This window comes from Diabrotica virgifera, chromosome 4, assembly GCF_917563875.1.
Source record: "Diabrotica virgifera virgifera chromosome 4, PGI_DIABVI_V3a".
NCBI classification, from domain to species: domain Eukaryota; kingdom Metazoa; phylum Arthropoda; class Insecta; order Coleoptera; family Chrysomelidae; genus Diabrotica; species Diabrotica virgifera.
In genome coordinates, this window is record NC_065446.1 from 50,164,925 (window position 1) to 50,179,890 (window position 14,966).

The 14,966-nt window shown below is 32.7% G+C and overlaps 1 protein-coding gene across 1 annotated transcript in view; it reads left to right on the forward strand.

Moving 5' to 3' along the window:
* The window catches only part of LOC114327465 (protein eyes shut), a 70,163-nt gene that overhangs the window by 25,104 nt on the left and 30,093 nt on the right, over positions 1 to 14,966 (forward strand). Inside the window, exons 8-10 of the mRNA XM_050649217.1 lie at positions 4,332 to 4,483; positions 10,017 to 10,153; positions 10,232 to 10,477. Coding sequence (XP_050505174.1) covers positions 4,332 to 4,483; positions 10,017 to 10,153; positions 10,232 to 10,477 — 535 coding nt within the window. The remainder of the gene's footprint in view (positions 1 to 4,331; positions 4,484 to 10,016; positions 10,154 to 10,231; positions 10,478 to 14,966) is intronic.

Genomic DNA, 14,966 nt, shown 5'->3' on the forward strand with positions numbered 1-14,966 from the left:
TTACTCTTTGAGATTTTTGGTATTACTAATAATTTTTAAGTTATTTCCATACAAAAATCCATTTTTTTCAGAATTAGAAAAAATGTTTAATTTTAAATCCAATTTTTTTCAAAAATGAGCACTTTGAACACATGAAACAAATAGATAATATAAATAATACATAAGTAAAGTAACTTGTGAAGCGGTAACGTTTAATTTTATTTGGGAAGCTAATTAGGGGGTGATTTTCGCGATTTTTTTAGCAAAAAATAAAAAAGACCAGCAATATTTTGAGCGTAACTTACTCACTTTTAATGTTAAAAGTTTTTTTAAAAAACAAAAATAAACCTTTTTTAAATAATTTAAAAAAGTTATAATGGATTTTTCACGAAAAGAGCTCCGTTTTTGGGTTATTTCAAATTTAAATATTCGATTTGGAATTTGACGAAGAAGAACATACGTTTCATTAGCAACAACTCTGCTTCTACTGGGTCTACAGACCTCATGCATACACCATTTTTTCAGTTTTTTATAAGCTATATTTTTGCTAAAAATATTTTTTTCGCTAAAATACTTACTTTTTGAGTTATCTGCGAAAAACCGTCCAAAAACATGTTTTTTTTTGTCAAAAATGGACAAATTCACTCCCAAATAACTCGAAAAGTATTAACTTAGTGAAAAAACTCTATAGAACAAAAGTTACTTAGAATTAGTCATTTTATACAATTTCGGACTTATTTTGAACGTATATATTTTCATCGCCGAGAAAATAATTTTCACCCCGTACCTATCTCCCAATTTTTGTAAAATGGAGGGGATATAGAATTGTAACTTTTTCTTATATAATAATAGACAATTTTAGCTACCTATTCCCAAATTTGCACCCTTCATTTATTTTTTTGGAGGTTTTCGTAAAATTCTGTGTTCCCTGATCGGGCTATAACCACAAAAAATAGAGATGGAAAGCGAGCAAATAAAGAAATGTGAGAAATGTTGACAAAATTTATACAGTACGTGCGTAAAGTATGGAAACATAAAGATATCTGCGACACCCCGTATAGTAACAAAATATTGTTTATACAAGGTGTCCCCAATGTAGCGGGACGGTCGAATAATTCGCGAAATGAACATCCGATCGAAAAACTGAAAAATACGTGTTCAATATTTTCAAAAATCCATCGAATTATGACAAACACGACCCCCCCACTGCACCCCTGGAGGTGGGGTGGGGGGTAACTTTAAAATCTTAAATAGGAATTCCCATTTTTTATTGCAGATTTAGATTTTTTACGTAAAAATAAGTAACTTTTATTCGAGGTATTTTTTCGAATTGCGCATAGCAGATGGCATTATAATCGGAAAAAACGATTTATCCTGATACACTAAGGGCCGGTTGTTCGAACGCTAATCAACAATGATCATTATCAAATAATTAATTAGTGTCAATGTCAATTGTTAAAACATAATTAATTACAATTCTGAGACTATAATCAATTAATATAACAATAATTATTAACATAATTAATAATAAATCTCATAATTGTAATTAATTATGTTTTCAGCAACCCAAACAAAGTTGACATTGACAGTTTTGGTGACAGTAATTAAACATTTAATAATGATCATTGTTGATTAGCGTTCGAACAACCGGCCCAGGTAAATTATAGAATCGGTCTAATATCTCGAGAAATAGACTTCCAAATGAAAAACAAAAAAACGCGTGTTTAATATTTTTCACAACTCTCTCTCTCTCTCTCTCTCTCTCTCTCTCTCTCTCTCTCTCTCTTGTCGTTTCCCAATTACTGAGGATCGTGATTTCTTCCAATATTCCTAACAATGTTTCTCCATTGGTCTCTATCTCCAGTTGCTCTAAGAGCTTCGCAGAATGAGTTTCCAGCTGAATGCTTTATTTGGTCAGACCATCTAGTTGGTGATCATCCTCTTGATCTTCTCCTTGAAACTTTTCCAGAAACAATTAATCTCTCTAAACTGTTGTCACCTCTGCGAACCACATGACCAAAGAATTGCAGAATTCGTTGCAGACATATTGTATACAGCTTTTTTTAATATTGAGTTGGTTTAGAATGAAAATGTTTGTCCTATGAGCTATCCAAGGTATGCGTAGCATTCTTCTCCAGCACCACATCTCAAAGGCATCAATTTTTTGGCGCTCGCATGCGCGAAGAGTCCAAGTCTCTGCTCCGTATAGAAATATTGAGAATACAAGGGCATTCACCAGTCTCATCTTGATATTTTGAGAGATAGATCTCTCTTTCCAAACTTTAGTTATTCGACTCATCGCATTTTTTGCCATACCAATACGTCTCCGAACTTCTGCTTCACAGTTACCATCGTTAGTTATACTAGACCCGAGATAGACAAAGGTGTTTACTATCTGGTATTCCTATATTTTTCACAAACCTATGGAATAACACTAAACACGACCCTAGCTTCCATCCCATGGAGTTGGGGTGGGGGTATCTTTAAGATCTTAAATAGGATCCCCCATTTTTTATTGCAGATTTGGGTTTTTCATAGGATTTTTTAGCGTCATCTATCACCAAATCTAAAAAATGTCTCGAATAAATGTTACTTTTTTATAAGGTATTCAAATCTGCAATAAAAAATGGGGGGTCCTATTTAAGATTTTAAAGTTACCCCCACCCCACCTCCATGGGATGGAGTTGGTGGTCGTGGTTAGTTTTATTCGATAGATTTTTGAAAAATATTAAACACGTGTTTTTTTATTTTTCAGTTGGAAGTGCATTTCTCGAGTTATTAAACCGTCTCTGCGCAATCTATCCATAATTCGAAAAAATGTCTCGAATAAAATTTACTTATTTTTGCGTAAGCATTCCGAATCTGCAATAAAAGAATATGGATTCCTATTTAAGATTTGAAATTTACCCCCCACCCCACCTTTAGGGTGTGGAGAGGTATGTCGTGTTTGGTGTCATTCGATAGATTTTTGAAAAATATTGAAAACGTATTTTTCTTTTTTTTTTGATCCGATGTATATTTCGCGAGATATTCGACCGTCCCGGTACTTTTGGGACACCCTCTATATTAGATAGACCAGCGATTTAAAATTTTATATTTTCGACGTTGCCAAATATACAATTTAATACTAATTAATTCTTAATTCGCTTGACTCAGCAGTTTTCATTCATAAATCAATTCTTTTAATTTTAATGAACTTTTGTGAGTATCTATGTATTGAGTTTTTTATTTATAATTACGAACATAAGTTCTATCATTTCTCATATTTTTTCTTAATTATTATTTTCTTCGAATGTTATGAAGAACTCTTAATTTTAGAGGAGTAGGTATATACCTAATGTCAGTGGCGGCTCGTGATTTTTACAATAGGGGAGGCTATACCTAACTGTAAAATATCTAGACAAATTTGCACTAGCAAAATGCAAAAAAATGCGCCAAAAAATGTAATTTAAGGCCCCATCTTTTGACCATTTTTTATTTACATTTCATAATATCATCCTAATTCATAATTTCATGATATCATCATTTTAAAAATAGTTAGTCTAATAGTAAAAGTTTAATACCAAAGTTTGTGTCGTTTATTTGTTAACAATTCCATCTATTTGTAAATAGATACCTATGCATATCAAAATAAATACAGATTTGAAGTTTTGCAGTCCATACATAATGAAGCTTCAAATTTTTTAAGATACTCAACTGAATTTTTTTAATTCTAAACGCGGCCTACTGCGAATTCAAAAACACGATAAATTACCGATATTTTGCTTTGAGTTAGAGATATCGGAAAAAGTTATTTGAGCAAGTTGTTCCAAATATTATTATAACCCCACATACCAAATTTCATAACAAAATTCGCACTTTTAGATTTTTCATTATTTTTAGTCAGGACCCTAAAATTCGTTGTCCCGAGACGTACCCAACCACCCAACGGAGCTGAGAAGCTACACTGCCTCCCTTGGTATATCTCCGGGCAGCGTGTGATGGCGCCGTAGATGCCACTGTTAGGAGACCGGGTCTCCTTAAACGCCTCTGCGCTGCACGGAGCATTAGCAACGGAGAAAGCTGGGCTTCTCGGCTCCGTTCGTGCATCTCGGGATAACCCAGGGTCCTGCCTACAATAATATGTAATAAAACTGAGACGCGATCATGCGTTCTAATGCTAATGCTCCGTACGTATGGATAATTAGTGATAATATGGAATTTACACGTTGTATAATAGCGAGAGTAATTGTTGTTTTCGCGATTCATGATAAACAAAACAGTATAGAGTGTGTAAAAAATTTATGGGGAGGCTGAGCCTCCCTTGCCTCCTCTGACGAGCCGCCACTGCCTAATGTAGAAAATTGTTGTAGATTGGAAAAAAGAAAATAAAAATATATGACGATGCAGACGATGGCCATGAAATAACAGAGTGTTCGTCTTTAGCCTGCCTATCAAACCCGTGCAAAAATGGAGCTTCTTGCAGTTCTGTCGGAGAAAACTGGCAGTGCCATTGCCGCAATGGGTAAATTACCATTTATATATTTAATTTACAGTCAAACCCGCTTATTAGAATACCTGTTAAAGGAATATCCCGCTTTAAGGAATAGACATTTGCGGTCCCGGAACGTTTCTACTAGCCACCAATGATCGGTTATTAGAATAACCCTGTTATAAGAATACTTTTGCTTGGCACGAAGGCTATTCCAATAAGCGGGTTCGACTGTATTACCAAATATTTAATTACCATTTATATATATTTAATAATATATAAATAATATGAAGTAATATGTATTTATCGGAAAAGGCCAAGGATATTTTATTTAGATTACGAAACTGTTTTCTTGTAGCATGTATAATAGGGTGCATCGAAAAAAGCAAAAATTTTCTTTTTGCGATGGAAAAGTTTCCCAATCGACTGTTAAGTATTTTGGTAAAATCTAGTCGAAATTGGAAAATATCTTTTGCCTCCCCAAGACAATTAAAAATTTTGAAAAAATATTAATAGACGACAAAAATTTTTATTTTGAAACGAAAATGTAATACCTCACAAAAGTTGCCTAACACACTATTTAGTATTTTAGTAAAGTTGCGTTGAAATAAAAAAATATTTTCTGCCCCCCCCCCCCACGACAACTGCAAATTAGAAAAAATACATTAATATGCGAATTTCTTTCGTAAGAGAAAGGCAATACCTCATAAAAGTTGAATAAATAAATTCGGTTTAAATTGGAAAATATTTTCTGGTTTCACAAGGCAATTAAAAATTTTACTTAAGAAAAGTATGCTCCAACATTCTTTTTATAACAAAATAGCCTAACTTATCCGTCTTCCTGACGTCACCAATTTTTTTTAAACTAAAATAAATATAAATCAAAGTACAATATTACTATAATTTTAAAATACATAGTGCATTATACAGGGTGATTGATTAGTGGGGTAAAGCTCAATAGACCCGCTATGGTAAGAGATAGCCATAAAAGTTAGTAACAAAAATTGTAGCCAACTTTGAGCTTCACATTTTAAAATTAATTACAATGTTACAGGATGTTCGACAACATCGTGGGAGACCAAACTTATGTTTTTTTAAATGGAACACCCTATATTTTATCTTATATTCGAAATCTTCCTAACCTCCTCATTTCAAAAATATATAATTCTGTTATGTTATATAGGGTATTTACAAAGTTATAACAAATTTTCTATGAATATCGTAACAAGTTCAGCTCCCTGTATAAAAAAATTAAGCACAACGCAATGGCTTCTTAGTGCCATATTTTTTTGTTATTTGTGAAAATTTTTAAGAATGGTTGATATTGCTAATTTTCTTTATATCGAATATAGGGTGAGTCAAAACGCAAGTACATTATTTTCTCAGTAATTTTGAATGGAACATACTGTATTTTATGTCACTATCGAAAAGTACCGTTACCGTACTTTAATTTTTGTATAATATTTTCTATGTCTAAATTTATTAGTTTTCGAGATATTTTCATGTTTCAGAGCAAACTATTAATTAGGGATCTAAATCTTTCCAAATTTTCAGTAACCCATGACTGAACTTTTTAAAACTGATAATTTAAGGTTACTGATTATCAATCCGGTAATCAATGTAACAATGTAGCAAATAAAGAAAGAAAAATAATTTATTAGTAATAAATTTTACAAAAGAAACACAACCACAGCATATAACATTTTTGAAAAAATTAAAAACTGATTTTGTGTGTAAATGTAACAAATAAAGAAAGAAAAATAATTAATAGTTATAAATTTTACAAAAAAAACACAGTGACAGAATAAAACCTTATGTGAAGAGAATTAAAAACTACTTTGGTATGTAAATGTAACAACGTAACAAATTCAGAACGAAAAATAATTTATCAGTAAAAATTTTACAAAAACATGAACACAAAATACAACATTTTTGAAAAAAATAAAAGCTACTTTTAGTAAAATAATAATTTTACATATTTAATTATATAAGGTACAAAATGAGTTGAGTGAATGAGTTACTTACACTACGAAGCATTTATAAATTAACACTTCGAAATACACTTTGTATTCTATTTTTCATCTCATCCCTTGTTATTGGAGGCATTTTATAATCTTCATTCTTAACGTAACCCCAAAAAAATCAGTCCAGTTTATTAAATTTTCGTGATCTGGGTGGCCACGTAACTGGTCCATTGAAATATGAAAATATCTCGAAAACTAATAAATTTAGACATAGGAAATATTGTACAAAAATTAAAGTACAGTGGAACCCCGATAAGTCGGCCCCCGATAACCCGGAAGTCCGGCTAACCCAGACCGACTTTTATCAGAAAAACATTTCATCAATAAAAATGTATGTAATATAATATTTGAGAGATAATTGGTATTTGCGTAATTTGAACTACATAATATATATAGGATAGTAAAAATGACTCATGGCACTTCATTGTCGTGTTATCCGAAACAACAGGCACCTGTAGTATCATTTATTTTTATTTCAAACTGTCTTAACATTGTCAAAAAAAGACTATTAAAAAATTCTTTTTCAAACAATGGCCTTAGTCTTCACTGTTATTAAATAACATAACATCGTTGCGATAGAGACAATATTGTGTGTAGTATGATACAGTCGTATTGTTCGCTTCCGTTCTGTAATCGTTCTTAAATCTATTCATATTTTGTGTTTGCGTGTTTTTTGGTCTACGTAATGGCAACAAAACGTAAAAATGTTGTAGTGACAATGGAAAAGAAACTAATTGATAAAGGCGTAATTGATACGTAATTTAGATGTGTACTGTGCATATACATTTCATGTTATTTTAATTATAACAAGAGTTTATCTGTAAGTATACTGAATTTTATTAATTTTTACCATTTTCTCCGGCTAACCCGGATTTTCAATAACCCGGATCGGCCGCGGTCCCGATTAATCCGAGTTAACGATGAGGTTCCACTGTATAATGGAATAGAATAGAATAGGTAGAAATATGCTTTATTGTCACTAAAAATTTTTACAATTTTATGGACAAAGCTTACATACAGTCAAAAGGAAAATAATATCAACAACAAATAACAAATAACAACTACAATTTACTAAAATTAGATAAATCGTCAATATACAGTAAATATGATATAAAACCAAAGACAAAAACAATTAATTGCAAAATTTATATAAATTGCAAATTGAACAATAATGGTACTTTTCAATAGTGATATAAAATACAGGGTGTTCTCTTTAAAATTACTGAGAAAATAATGTACTTGCGTTTGGACTCACCCTGTATTACATATAAAGAAAATTAGCAATGTCAATCATTTTTAAAAATTTTGACAATAAATAGAAAAATATAGCATCAGTAAACCATTGCTGTTTTGCTTATTTTGATTTATACAGGGAACTGAACTTGTTACGATTTTTATTGAAAATTGGCTATAACTTTGTAAATACCCTGTACAACATAACATACCTTTATATATTTTTAATAGGGAAGTTAAGAAAATTTCGAATATAAGATAAAATATAGGGTGTTCCATTTAAAAAAACATAAGTTTGGTCTGCCACGATGTTATCGAACATGTTTATAATGTGAAGCTTAAAGTTGGCTACAATTTTTGTTTTTAACTTTTATTGCTATCTATTACTATACCGGAGCTATTGAGCTTTACCCCACTAATCAATCACCCTGTATAAATATTACAAAAAATATGGTAAAACATTATATTCGCATATATCTTCCGATTAATTTAGCATTAAGGTGAGGCATATTACTTTATGTGCGCGCGCAACCATTTTGCAAAATCGTTACTTTTGGATTGTAAACTTTTTATTTAATTAATAAACACTTTCAACAAAATTGTATCCTTGATTGATTTTTTGGGAGGATTTTACAAAATTTTGTGTTTATCGATTAGGGTATAATTCAATATATTTTAAACGACCCTGTCCTAAATTTATTTTCAGTAGGTAAATTTATTATATAAAAAAATGATCCCTATACTTTTCTGGTTTTTATGTTTTATTATATCTACAGTCCGTACAATACAGATACCGTTGCACGTCATCCGCGTCATAGCACGTGACGTCACATGGTACCAACACGAAATATTTAAGTCGTAGGTGTGTTCCTTTTAAGAATCGTTTAGCTAAGTACACTGGAATTACAGCCACTAGACATATTTTATTATATACGCGTAGAAATACTATTTGAAGATTTCTATTAATGTAAATTTAAGGAAACATCCTTAACTTGTTCAATTTAATTTGTATAAGTGGAATGTAAAGCGTTTTTATAATGCACCCTTGTTCGGATTACATTCTAACTGCGATCGAACAAAGGTGACATTTTTGCATAAATTGGTAACATTTATTTGACAGTTGCGGTGTTGATACTTCAGATTTCTTTTTATTCTTTACTATGGTAGGGGAGCAAAGTATGCTAAATGTGCAGTCACTCGAGCGCTTTGGGGACCTATTGGGTTGTGAAGAGTAGATCCTAAAACCAAAAAAAGTTAAGTAAAGTTTTCCATTTTAGTGGGCGCTTGCCATTTTTTAATTTAATTTTCCATTTCCAACAATCATTTTTTCCGATTATAACGCCATCTATCCATAATTCGAAAAAATATTTCGAATAAAAGTTACTTATTTTTACGTAAGAAATCCAAATCTGTAATAAAAAATGACGGTTCCAATTTAAGATTTTAAAGTAACCCCCCACCCCACCTCCGTGGGGGTCGTGTTTGGTGCCATTCGATAGATTTTTTAAAAATATTGAATAAGTATATTTTACAGTTTTTCGATCTGATGTTCATTTCGCGAAATATCGTGGGATTCGTATTTAAAATATTAAATTTACCCCCACCCCTCTCCGTGGGAAGTCCTGTTTGAAATAATTCGATAGATTTTTAAAAAATATTGAACACATACTTTTTAGTTTTTCGATCTGTCATTCATTTCGCGAAATATTCGCTTTTTTCTTGTGAAATTTTGGGACTCACCCATTTCCTTACGCCCGGCTCAAATCGTCAGATTTTTGAAATATGCACTCTTTTGCATGTACTTAACTCACCTTATATTAATCTGACAATTTCGAGTTTTTTTAAGGATAGATTTTTTTTTTCGGGCCCTCCTTAACGAACTCCCCTGTGTTAAGAGCCAATATATGATAGAGGTACATCTACAGGGTACCAGGTTTCTCCCCATATGATAATCTGACGCGCTCGAGTAACTGCAAAAATCCCCGCTTGGGCTCCCCTACCACTATAACTTATAAGTATTTGTTTAATTATATTTATTGTTGTTTATTATTTATTTTAACGTAAGATTATATCTAACTTAATTCTTGTTTTCTACTTCTAATGGTTTTTATTTATCTACATTGAATATTAATTTCTTTTGTTGTATAATCCACTTCGCAATAATTATGTGATATATTTGATTTAAAATGAATTCAAGAATTTTTTATAATTTGGCACCAATGTCGACAGATCTCTAACGTAGAAAATAACGTGTAACGGTTTCTATATTGTACGGACTGTATACAGTTACTTATTGTTAATTTTTGTAGATTTTTGGGAAAATCTTGTGAAATATCTATCTGTGATGATAATCCATGTTTTTTTGGTGGTACTTGTATACCGTTTACAAACAGTGGCTATATCTGTCTTTGTCCTTATGGAAAACATGGTCATTTTTGTGAAAATGGTAAATATTTTATACCAAACTTGACAATAGTTAACCAACTATAAAAATAAAATAATGTTATTAACTTCTTCATTTTAGATTTAAAAGTGATACAACCTTACTTCTCATCATCTGTCCATGGTTTATCATCATTTGTAGCTTACCCGTTCCCAGATGGAATATCAAGATCTATGGAAATTAAATTCAGATTTACACCTACAACAATGGAACAAATCTCTTTGCTTCTATTTATAGGACAAGCTGGCCATCACGATTTCTATTCTGATCACGTGGCCGTAAGTTTTGTAAGAGGTTATATAATGCTAACTTGGAATTTAGGATCAGGTAAATAGATAATATTTTATTAAATTTAATGGAACAAAAACATAATGTTTTTGGAAATCATTATTATCCAGTGAGCTATTATTAGTGAGTCATTATTATCCAGTGAAACATAGATAATTAAGCTGGGTCTAAGTTAAGTAGGGAGTATTTGAGAGAGGTAATCCAAAAAATTAATCGTTACATATTATGATCTATATACCTAGATCTTATTTAGGCTGTGGCTAAATAGAGATATATATTTGAGAAGCACCCTCAAAGAGAAAGAGGCAGTTACGATCGTTGCCAAATCACCTTTAATAGTCCCTGAGCCTCTCAACCTTTTCACGTTTCAGAATTAATAAGGAATAGATACTTGGAAAAAAAGCAGAAGTTAACAACCAAGATTTGAAAATACTCAGAAACCTTTCATGAAATGACAATTCGTGAAAATCATACATGGAGTGAGGCAAGGCTGTATTTTGTCTCCCTATAATATTCAATCTCTGCTCTGAAAGAATTTTTATCGAATCTAATTAGAAATGCAGATGTCACCATAGTAGCTACTTGCGGACAACCTAGAAGACCTACAAGTCCTTATGAACATAATCCCGTATTACAGTTAACAATATGGGCTAAATACAAACGCAAAGAAGACAAAGCTTATGATCATTAGCAAAAAAAAAATAGCAGAATGTCAACTCTATGTCAACCAAACTCCTGTAGAAAGGGTGACTTACCACAACTACCTCGGCACAACAAAGAGATAAGAGCGCTCATCGGAAAAGCTAGTTCCACTTTCAACCGGAGGGTGGCCTTCTTCAAGAGTCACAACCTCTCTCTTGGTATAAAAGTAAGAATGCTGCGCTGCTACGTCATCTCTATCCTTTTTTGGATGTTGAATAGTGGACGTTAAACGAAGAATATATATCGAAGAATACTCAAAATCCCGTGGACTAATCCAGTCACAAATGAGGAGGTCCTCAGAAGAATAAAGAACAACCAAGAGGTACTGACTACCTACCATCAAATCTCGAAAGTTACAATAGTTGAAGACATTATGCGAAATGAATCCAGATCTGCCCTCCTACAAGCCATCCTGCAGGGAAAAATATTTGGAAAACGAGGTCCAGTAAGAAGAAGGTTGAATAACCTCAGAATCTGGTTTAACACATCTGTCACGGATAGGCACATCAAGAAGAAAATACTTTTCAAACTATAATAGCCACTTTACACGATGCAAGTAATTACGCAGTTAATTGCACTATTTCTTGCGCAAGAACTTGTGCAATAAGTTGCAACTAAATTTCTACAATAAAGTGATTACACGGTGCTCACAATTGCATAAACTGACCAGGGCCGTAACTACGATGTTGGGGGCCCCGGGGCAAACGTAATCTGGGGGCCCCCTACCCCCAGAGCAAAAGAAGGGTCCGGAAAAATATTTGATATTTATCTCCTTGAAAACGCATTTTCTTCCTATGTGAACACCACACTCTCTTCTTTCTTTTTTTTCAGCATGTCTTGCAATAATTATATGGGGCGGGGGGGAAGGTTAAAAAAAACGCGCGTAAGTCCCAAAATGGATCAACTGACTAACTCTAAAAAGCTTTTGTTCTATATAATATATAAACTAAGTCAATACTTTTCGAGTAATTTTATCGAAAAAAATATTCTTAGCAAAAATGTAGCTTTTAAAAAAGCAAAAAAAAATTATGTTCAGAAAGTCTATAAAACCACTAAATGTAAAATTGTAGCTCATCAAAAATACGTTCTTATTCGTCAAATTCCAAATCGAATTTTTCAACTTGAAATAACCAAAAAATTAAGCAATTTTCGGGCAAAACCTATTATGATTTTTTCAAGTGTTTAAAAAAATCCTTAATTTTGTTTTATATAAAAGTCTCTAGCATTAAAACTAAGCGAGTTACGCTCAAAATAAAGGTGGCTTCTTTTTTTGGTAAAAAAAAAATCGTGAAAATCTCCCCCTATTTAACACCGTAAATAAAATTAATCGTTACCGCTTTACCATTTACTTTATATGTGTATTGTTTATACGATCTGTAAGGTTTACCGGTTGGGAGTGCTTAGTTTCGAAAATAATTGGTTTTATAGTAAAAAAAATTTCTAAAATATTGGAAAATGGCCTTTTTTCAAAATAACTTATACATTAAAAAGTATTAGGGATACTAAAAATCTCAAGCAGTAAAAAGTAGGTAGGTTTTGCTTTTTTAAATATGATAGATTCATTTTGTTTTTCTGTTAGTGCAAAAATTGGTTCAATGGCTGTTCATATTTTGCATACACTCGTGATTAGTGACTCGTTCAGTCCCTTTCAATCATGTAAAAAATACATAAGTAAAGTAAATTGTTTGTAAAGCGATAACGATTAATTTTATTTGGGGTGCTAAGTAGGGGGATATTTTCACAATTTTTTTACAAAAAAAGGAGTCAACTTGATTTTGAGCATAACTCGCTTAGTTTTGATGCTAGAAACTTTTTTAAACTATAAAAATAAACTTTATTAAAAAAGTTTTAATTATTGGTTTTTCCCGAAAAGTGCTTCATTTCTTGGTTATTTCACGTTAAAATATTTGATTTGGAATTTGACGAATAAGAACGTATTTTTCATGAGCTACAACTTTGCTTTTGCTTGGTCTATAGACTTTACGAGTTCACAATTTTTTCATTTTTTCATATTATGCTACATTTTGGCTAAGAATATTTTTTTTTGATCAAATACTTACTTTTTGAGTTATTTGTGAAAATCACCTGAAACGTGATTTTTTTTGTTGAAAAATAAACATTTTCAATCGTAAATAACTCAAAAAGTATTATTAATATTGTATAGAACTAAAGTTACTTAGAATTAGTCAATTTATCCATCTCCGGACTTATTTTAAACGCGCGGTTTTTCACCCCCCAACTAGGGGTGACTATCACCTCCCGAGTAAAAGCAACCAACGGCACAAGCCGTCCCAATTTTCATGTAATTCGGAGTTGATCCTGAAAATAGCACGGTATCGCCGTATTTCCCGTTCATTTACTGGACTACAAGGTGTTTCTATAATCTGTATTTAATCCTACACAATAATAATAGACCAAATTACGAAAGAAAAATCGTAGATTGTAAATTATTGATTTTTTATTAAAATTATATTTTTCATTCGATTTTGACGCTTTTAGGAGGGCCTTGTTTTTATAACATAGTTATAAAATTCACTGCAAGTCCTCCTGAAATTGGTTTTCATGGGTGAAAATCGGGACATTTAGTGTACCGATCAGGTACAAATCGGTACGCGTCCCCAGACCCCTGAAAATCGGGACGTCCCGCGCAAATCGGGACACCTGGTAACGCTATCTGTATCTGACATTGTGGACGGATCATCAACGAATGCGTTTTTACGCTACAATGTAAATGGTCTTACTTTGTAGCGAACGAATAACCAAGCGAACTACCAAGCAAACGTAAATGCACCTTAAGATGCCTTAAGCAACTGCAATGTGACCCAAACACAGTCAGTGAAGCTGGTCAGTGTAGTGGTGGGACTGATCCTAATGTGCTCATTTTATCTTACCCTTACCCTTCTTTTCAAAATGTGGTACCATGTGGTTCCTTTCACATACCAAGATGTGGTCTGGGAAAATTGGTTAAGACAAAGTAGCTGGGCTGGGATCTGGGGCCCCTATTCCGGTTGCATTTTAATTATTTTTATTTCGCCAAAATATCTAATTTCCTCAGCAACAATTTATATCTTTACGAAAGGTGTCGGGGGCCCCAGCTTAGCCCGGGTCCCCTCTTCCAATGGCATTTTAGGTTTTGTTACGCCGAAAGAACTAATTTCCTAACTAATAATTTACATTTTTATGTTAAGGTCTCGGGGTCCTAGCTTAGCTCAGGCCTCAGGGTCCCTGTTCTGTTCCAATGGCATTTTAGTCGAAAAGGCTAATTTTCTCAGTGAAAAATTAAGACTTTATGTTGCTGTTTTTTAAAAATTGTGTCATTTGAAAATATTTTGTTGATATCGGCTTTTAAATTACATATTATTTTCCTCGTTAGAATCTATGCACGACCAACCAAAAGGAGGCCTCTGTGGGGCCCCCCTTAGCCGGGGCCCCGGGGCACTGCCCCGGTTGCCCCAATGGTAGTTACGGCCCTGAAACTGACATGAAGTAGACATAAATTTCTTTGATAGTTAACAGAGAAGAAATTCTCAAAAGTACCACATCGCAGTGTTTTGTTTTTCAATGTCTGGTGTGACACTGGTGTGATTTTTATCCATCCTTACGTAAGTTAAATTTAAAGACGGTTTATTAAAACCCTCTAAAAGGTTTAAATTTCCTTTACTGGTATCGCTATTTGCTAGCCACAATCCAACCCAACAACGCCGTGTTTTTTCGTTAGTTTTATCTTGTCACAGTTTTATAGCCGCCGCAGCAAGCAGCAGTGCAGAGCTCAGCTCCAATGTGGGTTCCTCGCTGCTTTGTTTTTGTCTAGGACTGGGATCCTGGT